Here is a 20,643-nt window from a genome sequence, read left to right as displayed (position 1 = left end):
CGATTAATCGAGAATAACGATGAATAAACGCGAAGGAACGTCGATAAAGTCAAGCAGAGTGGTTTTGATCGTTAAATGTAATAGGGTAGATATCCGTTTATCGCTTCATTGCTTGCGCATACTAATTCTTGTTACTTAACGCATTGCAACCACCGGGGTCGGGCTTCCTATTTCTAATCTCGATGCTAATAGATAAGTGGTCTGTCAATGTCACTGTAACTTATTTATTCTTTTGCTTCGGTTGTAATTCATTTTTATTTTAAAATTTCCCGACCAAAAAATTTCAAATCAAATTATGAATATTTTTTCTTTTTTTTTTTTTCCCCCAAACAAACTAATGATTTACAGAGAAAATAAAATTTGCAACCTATCATCTATCATTTGTTACGCGATAATTGAATAAATTATTAGACCGGTGATTTATTTAACGTATTAGGTAGATTTAGTAATTGATTCGAGTGTTGTAATTAAATATTAACATGTTCACGCCAATGTGTAGCACCGGTGGGGCTGACACTTGAACGTTGTTACATCAGACGGGGTGCATACTAACCCACCAAAAATATAATTCTATTGGTAAATAGAAAAAATTACTACGTAATTTGCAAAATATAAACAATTGAAATTTAACGTATATTTATTGAACCAAAAATAAAATAAAAAAAAGTAATATTTTCATTTATTTCATCTCGCAATATTATAAACGTTAGCATAAAGTAGCGTCAGTTGGATGAAGTTATGCGCGAATACTAGCGCCGTCTCGCGGCGAGAAACACAATTAACAGCGCCGCGCGACGTGAACGTGTTAAAAATAAATTTCTTTTAAAATGGCACTTCATTAATTTCTACACTTAGTACACACCGACGACGGATTTAATTAGAGAGAGAGGGAGAGAGAAACTCTGAGAAAGGGGAATAAAAAAAGATAAAGAAATGATTATAGAGGAATGTTTAAGGTTTAATTATCAATTTTTAACGTGCACCAAAATAAGATAAAGTAGTAGTAGTAGTAGTAGCAGTATTTCAAGATGTCGTCTAGATTGTAAGAGATAATTGGTTGGGAGAGAAGGGGAAAGGTGAATCTCTATCTACTCGGTCTATGATTACTAACCTTGAAGAGTACCACCTATATTTCATTCGGGACGTTTCGAAGTGATCGATCGTAGTCGTAGCGAAGGCACGTTTTCAGCTCGTGGTGTGTAAAGTCGAACGATCGTTGATCTTTTTAACGAGTACATAGTTCATGAAGGTGTGTAAACGTTTCAAAGCTGAACATACAAGAAATATATAGATAAAAAAAAAAACAAACGTATAAACTCATTTATCCGATACATTAGAAGTATAGTATTAAATAATACTAAGTATCCCACCACTACCACCACCACACTGACTTCTTTTTAAGATCATGCTTCTTTAATCGTACATCATTATTATGCAGTCTTTGTAATGCCATTAATAATCGTTGTCTTAACGACCTCGAGGTTAGCGTAGGACGTTTACGAACGAATGCTTCTTCTTCTACTTCTTGGATGATCGTGTGACGAGAGAACAATTTTTATGCCGTGGTAAATAAGAGAACGACCGACCAACTACGAAGATGAGGATGCAACGTGAAACGAATTAAAATAATAAATTTGTGTCGGTCTCTTCTCTCTCTCCTCTCTCTCTCTTTTTTTATTCTCGTTCATCTCTTGCTAATGAAATTTAACTTGAATGTTACATTATTTATAGCATCGACAATTTATCGCATTTTTTCTTCTTCTTCTTCTTAACCGTTGTGTGTTAGCATTATATATTAATTAATAATCATTATCTTCGTCGTTTTAATGAATGTCTGTCTTTAATGAATTTTTTTAAAAATTATTTTCTAAAACAATTTCTTTCGGAATAGGATTAATAAAACGACATTCTTGGAATTTCGATATGAAGAATTTGTTCAAGTACTTCCGATAAAGAGTATAGTAGTATTGCATAAGTAAGATATAATATGATAATAGAAAACATATATAGTGTGCAAGTCGAGTATTATGATGTAGTAAAGAGACGAATGGCTAGCAGTAACAGGTGGTACGACTGAGAAGAGACGAGGTCATCTTGTCGAGAGATATTCCTTTGATAGTCGAAGCCCAGTAGTAGCATCTCTTGACTTTTGTGTTGCATGCACGTATCTAAGCGACACATTCTGACGTTACTAACTTTATATATACATATATATATATATATATATATTTACATATGTATGTATCGACATATTCGACGAACAAGTAGTAGTATTAGAGACATTTTCAACGAGATTCTTTCAAGAATCGATTCAAAATGATGCAGCTAGTTTTCTCATGCGAATATTTTCCAGATAAAATCCCAACGTCTATACACAAATGTTACAACGTGTGTCGTCATTTTATATCCTTTATTAGAATTTAAATCTTACAATTTTGCAATGTATATATTACTGATAGATTTTATTCTGTTCACCAATGTGTTACTTTTACTTGCAGCATATCTTCAAAGGTGGTTAGAAAAGTTTGAAAGAAAGATACTTGTTCTTCTTGCAAATATCGTTCAAAAAACAAAAGGATATTATTCCTCGGAGGGTGGTAACATAGAAGAAGAAGAGTCTATCGTTTTTTCAAAAACGATAGACTAACATATCCTGAATAATGTTGTCCAATGGTAGTCTACTTCTTTATTATCGGCTGAGCAATGTAGGACAACGGTAAACAGCCTGAAGGAGTTCAACCGGATATGTTCGAACGACCTTTCACATTCTTTTTCCTTTCCATCCTTTTTCAATATCATTCTTATCCTCCTATCACCTTACTAACCAAAACACCCCTCCCCCCTCCCTTGATCATCTACTCAGATTTTATTGTTTTTCCACTTTCGTATCGAAATAATATTCAATTATAATTCTAACGTTTCAAATCCTCATCTTTAAAAAAAAAAAAACACCTTCATCCACGTATTTTAACATTTCACATTCTGTGATACTATTAAATACAATTGATATTTTCATTTTCATAGAAAAATATTATTGAAATATTATTAAATACTAAATTATTCGATTATTTTATTATTTTTGATTATCCATACAGATAATTACATTTCGATTATTAATTATAAATCAAAATTTGATAACATTAATTTTTCATTTTAGTTACCTGCAATATATTTTTCATTTTCTTCACATATGTCGTATAAAGAAAAAAAATAATAAAATTTAAAAATTTTAAAATTATTCTACAAATTCAAATAATTAATTAATTAATATAATTATCAATTAAATTCCATAATCCAATCAAAATCCGAGATAATAAGTCTATCGAGATTTAATTAAGAACAAATCAATCGGATTTTCTGATAGAAGAGGACGTTTTTTTTCTCTCTCTCTCTCTCTCTCTATCTCGTAGTTAGTAGTATTAGTAAGAGGGTACGATAAGGGTTGCTGCTGCTGCTGCTGCTTGGTCGCGTTTCAAACGTCGTCGTCAGAGTTGTCGGTCGGTTAATGCGAATTTTACGTGAGACTACGACGACTACGACGACTACGACGATGACGACGACGACGACGACGACGACGACGACGATGGGTAGGCAAAACGTAGAAAAGCGATGCCAGGCACGTACCATTTTAAAATGGGAAAGAGGTGAGAGTAGGGCCGTTGCACGACGACAGCATTTCGCCCTTTACGTGCGCTGCTTTCCTACTTCTCTTCCACCCTCTAGCCTCCTCCCCTCCCCTCCCCTCCCCACCCTACTCACGCCCCGTCACCAACCCATCCAACCACCCCCTCTTTCTTTCTTATATTCTTTCCTTCCTACTACGGTTAGTTTCTTTCTCTCTTACTCGAACCATTTCCCTTCATTCGCCTTTTCGCACTTTCTGCTACTACCCCCTCCCTTTCTCCCTCCCTTTCTCCCTCCCTCCTATTTCTCTTCTCTTCTCTTCTCTACCGTTCCCACCCACTACCATCCTCGTTGTCGACCTGTTTTTTGTCTTCGTGGAAAATACGACGGAAGGTATATTTGATTTTTAACGATGGAACATTTTGGACCATTCGGAAGTAGGAAAAAAAGAAATTCATTTATTTTTGATTACGACTAACAGCAGCGCAGGACTTTTGGTATACGCAACATGGTTTTTTCTCTGCAAATAATCTGTTCTTTCTTTTTGTAATTCTCAATAATCTGAAAATATCGAATTAAAAGTTAAATGTTCGAATGATCTTTTTATCTTTTTCTTCGGATCATCATCGTCGTTTTTTTTTTTTTTTATAAAAATAAGAAATGTTGGTAAAATGGTTGTTAGGTAATACAAGAAAAAAAAAAAAGGTGTATTTATTATTGGTTGTACCATACTGTTATTAAATTTAGGTTAGTTTTAGGTTTGTTCGGTTAGCAATAGCAACTGAATCATTTTCCACGTTCGAATAGGGAAGCAAATATTTGAGGGGAAAATGTTTCGCATTAGCGCATAGTGAAACTCAACACAACTACTACAACACGACTGTTTTGAAATGTTTGACAAGTTATATATATATATATATATATATATATATATGAGGAAAATAAGAGAATATTAATTGTAAGTGAATTTATAATACTATATTTTTTCTATGTATTACGTATGTACGCGCTTATTCATTTGTGGATACGTGTGTGTGTGTATTTAGCAACGAGGAAAAATTTTTTACCTACGATTATTTTATTATTTTTTTTTTTTTTTTCATAAAAAGAGAAAAAAAGGAGAAGAAAAGTAGATATTTTTTCAAAGGGCTCAACTTTCTGGTGGTTGTGTTGTTGTTAAGTTGAAGGGAGAGAAACGTGCTGCATGCGGTTTTATTTTTCAACGACACGACGAGATGAGTGTATTCGTGTTCGTTCGTTCGTTCGTTCGAATCTCTTCTGTTCTGTATGTAGATGATGATGACGATGATGACGATGACGATGACGACAAGAAACGAGCGTGACTTGGACGTAGCGCTAATTAACTCTACGTTTCGTGCGATAAATCAAACCGAGCCACTCAAAAATCCCGATGGTAAAAGCACGATACCCCTCAACGATTTAATCAACAAGTTTTACGCTTAACTTTGTGTACACGTTTAAAAAAAAATATATATATATGTATTCACACACCGTGCATTTTATGTGTGTTTGCACGTGCGCGTGTAATTCACATATATATATATTTATTATTATTATTATTATTATTATCATAAATGTAGAATTTTATTGGTAGTAATAATAGTAGTAAATTATTAATAATTAATTAATAAAAAAATATTAGAGTAATAAATTAAGTATGTGGTAATAGTAATAATAAACATTCGAATTTTTCATTTGAATTTGCATTAGAAAATTGGAAAAAAGATAAAGTGAAGAAAAAAAAATAAAAAAAAAAAATAACTCAACATTTTCTAACTTTCACCAAAGTTTTTTTTCTTCTCTCTATTTCTTTCTCGTATTTCCAGTATTCTTATTTTTATTTATTTATTTTTTTTATTATTATTTTTTACTACCAAAACGACGACATAAGCGAATATAATTTTTTATAACTTTGTCCTACAGCAAACGGTTACTGAACTTTTTTCCATTGCGTGTTGCATACGTCCAAAACGGTAGGTGTATTAAAACATTGATTCCGTAGTAATAATGATGGTGTATTGAACAAATAGTTGGCGTTCAATTTTGACAACTGAAAAAAAAAAAAAAAGAAAATTCATGTTTGAACGTACAGGGACCGTACTTGAAGATTTGCCGGGCTGCATGCACAGCCTGCGGGTGTTTTTAGTATGGTTGTTCTAGAATGTTGGAAACGTGTAGTGTGAGAATTCACGTCTTGTCCTTTTTAACGCCTATATTATCTCTTTCTCTTTTTCTCTCTTTCTTTCTCTCTCTCTCTCTCTCTCTCTTTTCTTTTTGTGATGAAACAGAGATTTTAGTTAAGTGACTGCTTGTCAGAGAGAAACACTCGAGCGTGACGTTCTTAATATATATCTTCTTCTTAATATATATAAATTACGTGTCACGTTGTTTGTTCGCAATGGACTCCTAAATTACTGAACCGATTTTAATCAAATTTTGTGCACTATGTGCAGTTTCATCCAACTTGAAAGATAGGATTGATTATATCTCAATTTATAATCACAATATTATTTTATTGCGAATTATTTCTTTGTTTAGTAACAAAGAGTCATGATTATCTGTGTTAGTTTGATGAGATTCTAACAGATGGTGGTATAAGGTAATTCTTTGACTTTAAGAGACGTGTGTATCGGACTGATTGTGAGCCACAACAACGCGTTAGCAACTGTAACATCGTCTCAACAAGAAAATAATATATTTAAATCATATTAAAAATAAATTTCATCATATTGAGCAACATCTGTCTATCAATTTATCTCAACTTTTTATCTTATCGTGTTAATTCGCGTATCCACGTCGTAAAATACGTATTTTTTTTATGATATATATGAAAAAGAAAAAAATAATCATTAACTCGTTAATAGAAAACGATTTTTGCATTAAATCGATATCACAGTGATATTTCTCTTTTCCTTGTCATTTTTTTTTTTTTTTAATCTTCTAATAATAATAATTTATATATTTATATTTATTCATATTTGTTATCTCTTTTCTATAAAAAAAAAAAAAAAGAAAAAGCCACGCAAAAAAATTATATTTCTATTTTATTTAAAAAAAAAAAAAAAAAAAACAGAAAAAAGTATAGAAAAAAAAAGGAAAACAAAATGAAATGAAGTAATATACTAGAAGTAAAAAGAAAAAAAAAAATGATGTATCGATAATATGCAACAACATAATTAAAATACACGTGTCTCTTCATTGTTTAAAGTAACTCGAAGAAAACGGAAAATACGTGTCAGCAATGTGACATAATCTCAAACGAGACGTCATCTGCCAGGTTGAAATCGTTGCAACTTTTTTCATGGTCTTCTCCTACGTATATAATACAATGTTTTCTATGTTTGTAGGAAATACATTATATATAACATATACATACACGTTCATAAATAGATATATAGATAGATAGATAGATACGTAAACGATATCTACAAGAGAAATATGCTATACTCGCGAGATTGTCGATAGTCGATTATATAACATCGTAATCGATGGATGGTATTCAGGATCGCTTCTGTTTCAACATAACATTATCTGCGATGAGAAGGATGATGATGAGCGGGGTAATAAGCAGGGGGTATAAGCAGTGGAGGGGCGACGGGGCGGGGCGGGGCGGGGGATGGGATGGGAGGGGAGGGAAGGGTGGGAAGGTTGTGGATTGATAGAAGTTTTTTTTTTTTTTTTTTTTTTTTTTTTATTAGTCGGCACAGTTAAAGCGTATCTTTACGCACAATCATTTTCTATGGTCGATTGATTATTTTACGTAGATAGGTTGATTGGTTGTTGCGTGTATTATACGTCATCCTTTACGATTCTTACCTTGAACTTTGAATTAACACAATGATAGAAGAAGAAGAAGAAGAAGAAGAAGAATTACAGTATATAAAAAGAAAATGTAATAAGTAGTAATGTGTTATAATATTTATTAGTATATTATTATATAATTTATGAATAATTTTTGTTGTTGTTGTTGTTGTACGCGCAGTTACTGAAAATATTTAGCGAATAAGTTTTGTTATATTATTATTTAATTGGATATGGTTATTATATATATATATATATAATTTCTTCTTCTTTTGTCTTAATAAATTATTCGACAAAAAAATTATCTCAATATATGAATAAACGTGTATAAAGATGAAAGTGGAGATGGAAAAAAGAAAGGAAAAAAAAAAAATAGGATAGAACAAAAAAAAAATGTGAAATCCCTTATTCAACATTCGTACCGTTGGATGTTTCATACTTCGTGAACCAACAGCGAATTTCTCGGTTTTATTTTCGCGTAATATCAAAGCGAATGGCAGATGTAAAGGAGGAACGAAGGACGAGGTTGGAAGCTTTTTTTTTTTTTTTTATTCACAAAAATTTTGTCGAAGTGAAGAGAATTCGCCATAGTCGACGATAACCAACCACCACGGTTTCTTTTCTTCTATTCGTTTTGGTTCATGTCTCACCTTTTTTTTTTTCCTTTTTCATTTCTTTTTTCGTGAACACAACCCGAGCTTGATTTTCTGTTAATAGTAAAAAAAGAAGAAGAAGAAAAAGAAAAATATAAGCTAAAAAAGAAAAGATCGTTTCAAGTTTCGATAATGAAAAAGGAGTAGTGATGAAATGAAAAAAAGAATCCAACTGTGAATCACGTAATGAATATTTTTCTATTCGTTGGGATAACGAAATTGATCGTTAATTAAAGAGAATTGTAATTAACGTTTTACGCGTTCAATGTCTACCTACCATTTTCGGTAAATACCAGAAGCTCATTTCCTGGCCAAGTATAATAGTATTTTTGTCACTGATAGATAAAGTACAGTAGTAACAATTATTGGCATCGGTAAAGTTGTTACTCGTTTCTAACATTTATACTACATTTTCAAACTTCAACATTTATCCTACTTATAAATAGATTGTCAATTGTAAAACAAAATTCATTTAAAAAAATATTTTTACACAATATTCCAATTTTATCTCATTTTATCGATACCAACCATTCTCTATCAATCAAATGATTCAATTATTATTCTAATATTTTATTCAACGTATGACAAAATAATATCAAATAAATATTCCCAAAATTTCATTTAACACGTTCGTCCTCATGGCACCGTATATGGTGACGTTCTTCTTGTTGAAGTTATAGTATTTTTAAGTTAGATAAATTTATCACATTTTTAAGTCAACGAATTACCTTATACCGTTATCTGTTTAAAATCTTATCGAACTAACAGAGATAATCATGACTCGTTTGTTAATAAACAAATAATATTCGATTATAGATATAGATATAAACTATCCTATCTTTCAAGTTGAATGAAACTGCACAAAGTGTGCAAAATTTCATTAAAATCGGTTCAATAATTTAGGAGTCCATTGCGGACAAACAACGTGACACGTAATTTATATATATTAAGATTATTTTCGGTAAATAAAATATAATAATATAATATAACCATAATACTCGGGTCGCATTTATCGCTTTGCTTTTTCACGTTATTGCGCACTAATAGTCGAATTTTGGGCCTGTCAAAAAACTCAACCGTAACAGGCTGTGTTAAAAAAAAAAAAAAAAGAAAAGAAAAAAAAAGCATAATTTTTACATAGAATTCGAAACGTTAATAATAACATCCATATTGGTAAAAGTGTATTTAACACGTTCACTCTGGCGCGTACCACCGGTGGCCCGCACTAGACTGTCCCATCGGGCGGCGCGTGCCACCGGTTGTACGCGCCGGTGTGAACGTGTTAAATGAAATTCTTAAAAAAAAAAAATAATAATAATAATAATAATAATAATAATAATAATTAGACAAAATTAATTAAAGTTCACGATAATAATGAAGGAAAAATAAATGTAAATCACAATGAATAATTTTATTCTACTTATAATATTTACTTACTATAATGTAAAATGTATTTAAAAAACAATCGTGCAAGAAGAAGAAGAAGAAGAAGAAGAAGAAGAAGAAGAAGAAGAAGAAATATGCCTTGGCACATTTTGGGCCATTGCAAAAAAATAGTATTTCATCGCGAATAGTAGACACGATTTCTCTTAGTCGAATTTCTTGTCGAAGTAAGAAGCTTAACTCGAACGCCAACAACGTGCTGTGCTGGCCTGGTTTTTCCAAGCTTTTGCCGCAGCGAATGAGAGAGTGGGTGGGAGGGAGTGAGTGAGGTTGTGGTGGGGGTTGGTTAGAAGGAAGGAAGGAAGGGAAACTCCTACCCGTATGTCTTTTATGCCGCATAAAGTAAAGAAAAAGAAAGAAAGAAAAAATGAATGAAGGGAGGAAGGAAGAAAGGAAGGAAGGAAAGTAAGATAGAAAAGAGACCAAAAAATAAAAAAAAAGGTTCTTTGTGATTCAATCTTCTTTAAAAAGGCGCTTATATGTCGAACAATTACTTGCAAATATCTACGTAAAGGATTCATCGAGCTTTTTAGTTTGAAACGACGATGGATGGATATTAGTTAGCGTACTTTTTTTTTATTCAGATTCGACAATCTATTTTTTTCTTTTCTTTTCTTTTCTTTTATTTTATTTTCCCTCGTCAATCCGTGTAGTAGTCGTCTACTAGTTATATTCTAACATTTAATCCGATCTATCGTCAGGTTAGGTTCGATTGGGTCGAGACTAACAAAATGAAATAATCTACTAGTAGATATCTTTTCTTCCGATATAAAAAAGCTTTTTTTTTGTCTTCATGATTGATATTCATACATACATACATTCATACATACATACATACTGTATATACATGTATACATATGTGTGTATACGAATTCACGTATGTATATATATATATATATGTATCGTTAGAAATCGGCTTACGTGATGATAAATATTTGAAATCCCTATATAGAGAGAGAGACAGTTTTCAGTTATTCAAAACGAAATCGATCGTATCAAATAAGGATTTGATTCTTTTGAAAATAATTGTTATTGTCTTACGAATATTAAGGAACATAACCAATCGATAAATTGTATTATTCTTTCTACTTGTATTTGTTTTCTTTTTTTTTTTTTGTTTTTCTTATTCGACTAAAACAACATTAGTATAATTCGTATTTAATATTCATTTGAGATTTATCATGATAATTTGTAACGTATTATTTGGCAACGTTTATTCGTTGGAATCGAATGATGCGTTCGGTTATAATCCTGAAAATCATAAATTTCCATCTTTAGTATTCTATCGTAAAAGAGAATTTAACGTCTTGTCATGGATAAAGAGAAAGATAAAGATAGAAGGAACAGGGTAGTAGTAGGGGTTATTCTTAATGGAATAAGAAAAGCCTCAAACAACAATTTTATACAAAAAGATTTATATTATCGAACACATCAGAGAATATATTATACATAAAATTAGTGTCTAAAATTCATATCATTGGATATTGTCTATGTATCATAAATTATGATAAATCAATATATTTAAATATAGATGAGGCTCTTGTAAACAGAAACCAAAAAAAAACGCTTACTTATAAAATTTCAATTCAAACCTAAACAAGTTGTATTTATTATCAAATGTTTTCAAATTTAACGTTAATAAATGTATGTTTATCGTCATTTAATAGGATCATTTGAATACTTTACGAGCATATGTCACCGTAGAAGAAGAGTCTTTTTATTATTAAAAGACTATGACGTGTATTGGTTTCTTGAACTATGAAGAAAGAAACGATAGAAGGAGAAATAAGTGGAAGAAGGTGATGGTAGTGGTAATAGTGGTGGGGGTGGGGTGGAATGGGAAGGAAAGGAAAGGAAAGGAAAGGAAAGGAAAGGAAAGGAGGTTGGGAGGGATGTTAAAGGAGGACGAGAAGGATTCGTAGAGGGAAGATTGAGCGAGGTCGTCAGGCCGGAAGGAAAGTCCCTGACCTGCTCATTTAACTATCTCTCTCTCTCTCACTCACTCACTCACTCTTTCTCTTTCATTTTCTATCTTTTTCTCTCTCTCTCTCTCTCTCTGGCTGTTCACTTACTCGCTCTCACTCACTCACCCACCCTAGCGCAACCTCTCATCCATCGGACCATCGAATTTATGTCATCTCGAGACTCATCCGCTCTCTCGCAGTTTAATCAGACTTTCATCGAGTACTTAATATTCTCCATCCTTTTTCCTCTAACCCCTCAGCTCTACCTCCCCCCCTCTATCCCGCCTAAACGTTAATGGAAGAAAAGAGCTTCGAATTTTCCTTCCCTCTCCCCTTTTTTTTTTATACTCCAATTAACTAATCGATCATCTTTAATCATTGAATATCTTTTCGAATGAATACATTGAAACGATATATAATACGTAATGTTGTCATTTCCGATTAGTATGTCATAATTGTTTTAGACTTGGTTGTTTTTTATTTTTTATTTTTATAGATTACGTTTGGTGTAAGATAGATAGATAGATACTTGGTGTACGTAAATTTATTTATTTATTTTGATATTTTTTATCCATTATTTTAATGTACACATTTATTAGATTACAGAATACTACAAAAAAAAAGAAAAGATCATCGTGATTGTTCTATGCAAAAAATGAAAGCAGAAATTAGATACGAAACGTGACAAAAATAATAACATGTTTTATAAATATATATATATATATATATATATGTGGAACGAGCGCCTCCATGCCAAATTTATTGGGCATTCGTGAGAAGGTTTGGTCGGTGGGCCCTGGATAGCTCAATTGGTTAAAAGAACAGTCGCCCGAAAAGCGAAAGATCCGTGGTTCGAATCCCGGTCTAGTCAGTTTTCAGCAGTCCAATTTTTTTCACGAATCCCACATATATATATATATATTAATTACATATTGATAACTTGAACGTTTCTTTAACAACACTTTCTCTTATAATTTTGTTCTTTACGTACGTACGCTTCATCTTATTGGATGAAGATCTCCGTCTCCTTATTAAGCTTTACGGTTTGATCTTATTGTCCCTTGAGACAAAGGGAAAATGCTCCAGTAATACAGTATATATGTACGTGTATGTCCTGTTTGTATTTGTGTACATGAGATGCATACATTGTTGATGTATTGTATGGCATCGTTATTACTAGGAACAACCCACACGTGAACACTTGAAACAATAGGCTCTCGCGGTATCTCCTTATCGTATTAATTCCTCCTAATTGGATGGTTAATCAGTTCCGAAGTGGAAAGTTAGTCGCGGTCAGAGCGGTGTACAATGCTTAGGGTGGTATAAGTGAGTTTAGAATTTGATTGAGAGTTTGATCATTAGAAACGAAGAAGAAGACAACACAACAAGAGTTTGTTTTGTTCTATAGAAATGAATTCGTTTGTAAACGCGTGTGTACGTAAAGTCTACTCAGTATACATGAATACTTTGTATTGTAATCTTTAATTATCTGGAATATTAAGTTTTATCTGGAAATCGCGTCGTTTTGTTTAATTTCATTGTAATTATTGAGAATAGCCCTGTATGTTTAATTGATAAAAAAAAAAAACAAAGCGCGTCGATATATATTTGGATTATTTATATGTTAAATGAATGTGTGAACGAAATACAATAATTACCATATTGATGTAATATTGTATATAAATGTGTTTTCACTTGTTCACATTTCAGGTAACTCCAGACAATTCCGATCGCACGACACAGCAGATCCAGTCCAAGTTGGGCAATTACCACTTGGTCAAACACCTGCTGGATGAGCCCAAACGATTGATCGGAATCGAGGGTGTCCCTGCCAGTCCAGCACCATCACAGCCAGGGACATCCTCGCAAAGATCGAGCAGCAGCTCGATGGGCTCATCATCGAGACCTTTACAACCGCCACCCCAAGAATTCAAGAGACCGGGTGGCTCAAAGGTGAATTCGAATACAATTATATCTTCAAATTTACTCCCGATCAATTGTCCTTCATCAGTCTCAATTCCTTCTACTTCCGCTTCGAATTCAACTTATTCTACTTCCCACCAGAGAAGTGGTTTTGTTAAACCATCTTCTATTGATATTGGTAATAAAGGGTCGTACGGGGCCCGTACAAATTATTCTCTACAACCCATCCAACTTCCATCCAATAAAGACTACCCCAATGTTACATTGACACCCAACAGAGGTCAGTCAACAAATTCACCTGGAAGTGGTGCAACGAGCAGCATCTCAACCAATCGCTTGTACTCGGCAGCAACCAGGCTTCCAAGACTACCTCTTGAAAACGTAAAAATGATATTTTATTAGCTCTTCTGTCCCATTTATTCAATGTTTAGTCGTCCATTAATTATATTAAATAATAATATAATAATAAGAGTTTATTATTATAATTATATATTTTATTATTATTATTATTATTATTATTATTATTATTATTATTATTATTATTATTATTATTATTAATAAGTATTAACTCTTACCTTTTCTTAGCTTTTTGTATATAATTCTCGCTGGGTTGTAGTTGGCTTCGATAAATATGCGAAACAATTTTGCAATTTTCTGTTGTACATTTTGCAAGAGTATATTGTTGTTTTTCTTTTATACGATGAAGAACATTTTTCATATTTTCATATTTTTATAGATTGAATATTTCTTTTCTTAGGATGTAATAAAAATGCTGAATTTGACTGCTAGTCTCATAACAGAATCAAAATTATGTTTAAAAATGATTTTCTAAGCATTCACTAATGTGTCATTATTACTATCTAAATGTAGAACATTTTCTTAGATTATTCAAAATTAGCTACAAAAAAAAACACAATCATTAGAAATTAATAAATTAAATTAGATCAATTCAATATATATATATATATATAGATCAATCATGTGATAATGAATTTTTAACAGAAATTATACTTACGACATAATTAATTCGAATTTTCGAATAAAATATAATAAAAATAATAATATATATACATATTAATAATAATAGTAAAAGGAAAAGCAACAGTAAACTTGACCTTGATCGTTCTTCGTTCCGTTTAATTGGCTGTTTGTAGTGTTTAATTTTCGTCGTGTCATTCTTCTATGATTTCAATATATATATATATATATACATATATATATCTTCCTCTGCTTTCTTAGCTTTTTTTCTTTCTTTTATTTTTTTTTTTTTTACCCCTCTATTTGTCCATCATTTATTCGTATATACGTACACTTATTTTCAATTCATTTCATTTCGTTTAACGTGTTTATCCCTTTTTATCGTTCAAAATCAACAATATTTTATAGCCTAATCTCACTAACGTCGATTTATATATTCGTCTAATAACTATATCGTCTTCACTGTATTCATTTAACAATCGTTTATCCTACTGCGTTACAGCTTTTAACGTCTTTGTTATCTCTTCCTGATTCGTCAATTATGTGACGTGATATTTCGCAAACCAATCACTCATCAATATACAAATTATTCGAACAAATACGTTCACCGACACTATCCCTTTCTCTCTCTATCTCTCCCCCTCTCCCTATCTCTTTCTCTCACATACATTTATCAACGTTCATATTCGACATTTTCGCTAGCTATATATATATATAATACCGAATGTAATATTTATATTTATAATTTGTTTGGTTTTGCTTTTTTTTTTCTATACGAAACAGATATAAATGATATTTAATCAAGGATATGGCGTTAAACAAACAAAAATTTTAAATCTATAAATTATTTATTTCGTTATTATTATTAATTGGTATTAGGAAATCGAAAGTTTATTGCTCCGCTTATATATTTCATACTTCTTAAATATATTTATATTATATAATATATTATATTATATAAATATATTATATTATATATATATATATATGAAGTAAATATATTTCTAAATGGAATAAATAAAATCGCTAGTTTAAACATAAACGATATTAATCATCTAGAAAAATGAGATAATAAAGAAGTTACATTTGAACGTAATTAACCATCTTCGACACTTCCAACATACATACATAAAACATATATACATATATATATATTTATTATCCTTTTTTTTTCTCTCGTTCTTTATTTAGATATTTTTTTAATCATTTTTTTTTCTTCTCATATATCTAATGAAACCGTCGCGGCAACAACGGGTTCGTTGACAAGAAACGAATTGCTTTTCGATGGAAATCCTGTGTGGGTGTCTGTCTGTATAGGAATGTTAAAGAAAGAGAAGGAAAGATATGAGAAAAGTAGAAGGAGTAGGATGATAAGGGAAGAATAAGAGTAGAAAGAGAAGAAGGTGGAAGGGAGGGAGGCGGGAGGGAGGGGGGAATGTATGTGGATTGGCCGAGCCCTATTACACGTGCCTTCTCTAGGTGCAAATTTCATTGAGATTGCCTATCGATCGGTTATCTCTCTCTCTCTCTCTCTCTCTCTCTCTCTCTCTATCTCTCTCTCTCTTTCATACATGCTTCCTATTCAGCAGCAGGTTCTCTGTTTCTTTCTACACACATGTGCACACACATACTCACAAACATATATATATATACTATACGTGTCTACTATTCTATTCTATCTATCTATCTATCCTATCTCTTCAGATGATGAGGGTACCCTTTTTTTCTCTTTCTCTCTCCTTTCTCTCTCTTTCTCTCTCTCTCTCTCTCTCTCTCTCTCTTTCATTCTAAGTGTACTTACACAATTAGGACTTGGAGAAGCAACGAAGCTAATATCCCTTCGGACTTATCCTTCCTTCCTTCCTTCCTTCCTGAGAAAATTGATTCTGCTTGTCCCTCTATTTTTCTTTCTTACCTCTCCCTCCCTCCCTCCCTCCCTCTTAAATTCTCTCTTTCTTTCTCCCTTTCTCTCATTCTGTCATTTGTATTATTTATCTTTTTATTTTCTTTTCTTTCTCTCTCTCTCTCTCTCTCTCTTTTCACAATCAGCTCTTTCGAATCTCGCTACGTTCGCCATATTCCTTTTCGTTTCTTAAATTAGTTTGGAATAACGCCTAAAAAAAGGGAGGGCGGGCTTTAGGGGTGGGGGCGGAGGAAGGGGTAGAGTTTGTGGAAGGATAAGAGAAAGAAAGTAGAAGTAGAAGAAGGGGTTTAAAAAGGATGATTGACAAATTTCACGAGTAACCGATAATGAAACTGATATATATGTATAGTACATCACGGTGTGTGTGTGTGTGTGTGTGTGTAACTCATTTTACATTTTCAACGTTACTGCCAAAAATCTTATCGGGGCTTCTCGTGTTTTTATTCTAACCACTGGGCCCCTTAAACCCCCCCACCCCTCCCTCCCTCGCCCCCGAGATAATCTTGTTGTATCGTAAATTTCTTTAGATCACATTTTTCGTTTAATATCTTAAAAGATAAATTTGTTTTATTTTTTGAACAACAACTAGTTTATCAAATATCAAAGTAGAAAAAGTAGATAAATTTAGCGAGATAATAGGGAGGGAGGGAGGGAGGGAGGGGGGGCGAATGAATAATGGGAGAAAAGAGAGAATAAGAAAAAAAAGTAAGAAAAACTTACGAAAAGTTCATATTGATTTTTTTTTTTTTTTTGAATATTATATTATATATACAATATGTTGTTTATTTGGAAAAGGCGTGTTAAATCGAGTTCGTCCATTGTTTTTTTTTTTTTTTCATCTAGCACGAAACTTTCTCCATTTGTCTTTTATTAATCTCGACTTTTTTCACTGCTTACTTACTCTATTTTTTTTTTTATCTTTATCTTTATCTTTATCTTTTTCGCAACATCTCCGTCATCGTGTCCTACGGGTAAAAGTTAAAAGTAAAGAGGTGGTACCCTTACTCCCCCGTTATCATCCCCCCTTCTCATCACCGAACCTTCTCTCTCTCTCTCTCTCTCTCTCTTTTCTTTCACCTTCTTTCTGTTTCGCCCACGCATTTTCTATTGTTTGTAAGCCTTCTTTCTGCACGGATAACTACTCGACGTTACTCGTAATATCTTTCCCTTTTCTTTTACTCTCTCTCTCTCTCTCTCTCTCTGTCTGTCTCTCTGTCTCTGTCTCTGTCTGTCATGTTCTCTTTCTCTTTTTACATATCTATCTCTGTTTCTCTACGTTTTATCCGTTTCATCGTTATATATACCTATCTCTCTCTCTCTCTCTTTCTTTCTTATTTTTTTTTCTTTCCTTCTCTCTGTCTTTTTTTTTTATCTACTTTCATATCTTTCTCCACGCTATTATCTTTCCAAGACCGTTGATTAATGCACCCGTTAGGAAGTAGGTAGTCCGTGATAAATCGTCGAAGAATAATGCGAAGAATTTTTGTTAAATAAAAAAAAAAAAAAAAAAAATGATGGGAGAAAAGAAGGAAGGAAGGAAGGAAGGAAGGGATATATAGAAGTCATTTTATTCGAATATGTCGTCGTCGTTGTCGTCGTCGTCGTCGTCGTCGTCGTCGTGTCGTTGTCGTACGTTGATGTTCGAACACAATTCGGACCATTTTGTTCCTGATTTCATTGTCATAAGGATTATTGACTGACTCTCTTGTTCATTAAGTTTCTCATCTCTAATCATACCGCTTTATGATCACAATCTCCACTTCCACCTACCATCATTGCCACCACCTATCATCACCACCACCACCACCTTCACCACCTTTACCACCTTTACCATTGCCAGCATCACTATATTACTTTCGCTTAATTTTATGTTGTTTTATTTTTTTAATTATTTTTTTTTTAATTTTTATTTTTATTTTTATTTCTGTTGCATGCATGGCAATTTTCCTTTGTTTATTATTTTTTAACGTTTCAAGTATATGTTACTAATGATATTGTTTTTGTTTTTGTTTTTTCTTCAGGGTCCGATGTCGATGCGCTCTGTAGTTAACAACGAAAATGCCTCGGTTGTGGAGAATATATTGAAGGTAAGAGACAAATCATTTTTTCAACATATATCTGTGTGTATATATATTACATTATTCTCTTCGATGGAAGTATAGTAAATTTCAAGAACCAATCAGCGGATCTTCTTTCTCTAGGGACATGAAAAGTTCTTTTTTTTAATGATTAAAATAGGACGAGTATGTGTATACCGAGATATTAGATAACATATATTGTTTTCAAACGAGTACGTGCGTGTGTAAAATTAGATGACAAATATAACGAGATTGTTCTAATTTAGTTAAAAATCGTAAATAACGTTAAATGTAGCAAACATTATAATCTTTTCTATTATCGTCATTCTAACGTGTAAAATACAAATATAAAATATTGATTTTTTAACTTAATATCATAATTATGTTAATTACAATGTTTACCTTGTATAATATTCTGTATTATGAACATCTATAAGGATTAGTATAAAATTAATAGACATTGTAACAAGTAAAATTATTCTGTTTCATAATTAATATTATTACATATTATAAAATTTGTCTGTGAAGTTAGTTTCTTTCAAACTTTATTTGTAAAATATTTTCATTGGGTTAAAATTGTAATCGAGATATAAATGAATATTATTCGGTCTCTCTTTAATAGAACAATTCCCCGAAAAGCGATATTTATTAGTATTATTCTACGTATCGCGATAAGGATAATCTCTATACATGTATACCAATGTAATACACACACACATACATATATATACACACAATGTGTATTACATTCGTACAAATGAATCTCATGAAACTCGTTCATCCGTGATCATCGTTAACCTTTCGATCCTACGTTTAATTTAGCATGCCCACAAGATCAAACGTTATTTAAATCACAAGCTTCATTTTTACTGATTCTTAATTAACAATTTACAAAGAAATGTTCTCTGATAAACGTTTATAAAATTAGTATTGTTTATAAAATACATTATCATCCATTCATAAATAAATATTCTTTCGGTCGATTGATATCTTCCACATGTGTTGATGAACGAATTCGTCAAATAATTTTATTCAAATTCATTCGAATTACAATGACGTGTACTGCCAACAACGTTTAAATAAATTATATTGTTAATGTAAAGAGCATGATATATATATATATATACAATATTAAAATTATTTTTTACAAAAGGTATATTCGCGCACGAATTCATTTTACGATTTAAATTTTACGATAAGAAATCGATTAACTAACCGTACTGAATACTTATTAATATTAATTTTAACTCGTTGAAATTTTGTTGAGAATCAACTGGAAAAACCCTCGATTTCTTTTTTTCTTTTTCTTTTTTTTTTTTTCGAAGAAAAAACTTACGATAGGAAAAGATGATTATATAAATACATATATACGTTAGTACATACATACATACATACATACATACATACATACATACATATATACATACATTTTCACGATGCATTTACATGACATCGTCTGGATAACTTGGATGCGATCGATAAATTGCACACCGTGACTCAAACATACGGTATTTCAAATGAAAAGAAGAATAATATATATATATATATAAAAAAAGAAAAGAAATCAGAGAGAAAGAAAGAGAAAGAGAGACAGAGACAGAGAGAGAGAAAAAGATAGAGTGAGAAAGAGTGACAAGATGGTTTATAGGTGTATTAGAAACTGAGAAACATATTGTCGTTCTCGTTCAACTATATGCATAGAAAAAAAAAGAAAAAGAAGAGGAAGAGGAAGAGGAGGAGGGGGAGGGGAGGGGGAGTGTTTCGATAGGAAAATAAAAAAAAAAAGCAAGTCGAATATACAGTGCTCGTAATGGTCCTTTTACGACCTCCTCGAAATACTCTGATCGAAACTTTTGCTAAAAGTTTTTCTCACCGTTTTCTTTTTTTTTTTCCTTCTTTTTTCGAAAACTAACGCGTGTTCTTCGCGGATAAAATGCACACCGGGACTAAAGCTCGTGTAATCAAACGTAAAAAGATTATTCGATAGTATGTGTGAGAGTATGCATGTACATACACGTGTTTTTTGTGAACGTCTAGTAACCAAGTTTGATCACGTAATCGATATTTCACGAAAGTCATTTTTTGGGAAAAGAGGATACCGATTTAAGTAGTTTTGTTGGTTAAAAAAAAAAAAAAAAGAAATGGAAACTTTCATAATTCCGGCTCCCTTGCGTGTACTAAACGATAGGAGATTTGGTCTGTATATATATATATGTACATATATGTGTGAGAGT

General features: G+C 31.9%; 2 protein-coding genes across 11 annotated transcripts in view; one reads left to right on the top strand and one right to left on the bottom strand.

Annotated features, from left to right (window-relative positions):
- The window catches only part of LOC149033453 (vascular endothelial growth factor A-A-like), a 122,011-nt gene that overhangs the window by 34,368 nt on the left and 67,000 nt on the right, over window positions 1–20,643 (bottom strand). The gene's annotated exons all lie outside the window — the stretch shown is intronic.
- Window positions 1–20,643, top strand: part of lilli (AF4/FMR2 family member lilliputian) — a 183,509-nt gene that overhangs the window by 113,977 nt on the left and 48,889 nt on the right. For 8 of the 10 annotated variants that reach the window (XM_015326581.2, XM_015326658.2, XM_015326499.2 and 5 more), the window contains 2 exons: window positions 13,217–13,810; window positions 18,353–18,418. In XM_015326581.2, the coding sequence (XP_015182067.2) occupies window positions 13,217–13,810; window positions 18,353–18,418 (660 nt within the window). The remainder of the gene's footprint in view (window positions 1–13,216; window positions 13,811–18,352; window positions 18,419–20,643) is intronic. The other 2 variants (XM_015326905.2, XM_089177989.1) reach the window with 2 other exon arrangements.

Source organism: Polistes dominula, unplaced genomic scaffold, assembly GCF_049000335.1.
Source record: "Polistes dominula isolate Pdom_NZ unplaced genomic scaffold, Pdom_raw_medaka contig_373, whole genome shotgun sequence".
Lineage (NCBI taxonomy): Eukaryota > Metazoa > Arthropoda > Insecta > Hymenoptera > Vespidae > Polistes > Polistes dominula.
The sequence above is the reverse complement of the archived record's forward strand: the minus strand, read 5'-3'. Positions and strand labels throughout refer to the sequence as shown.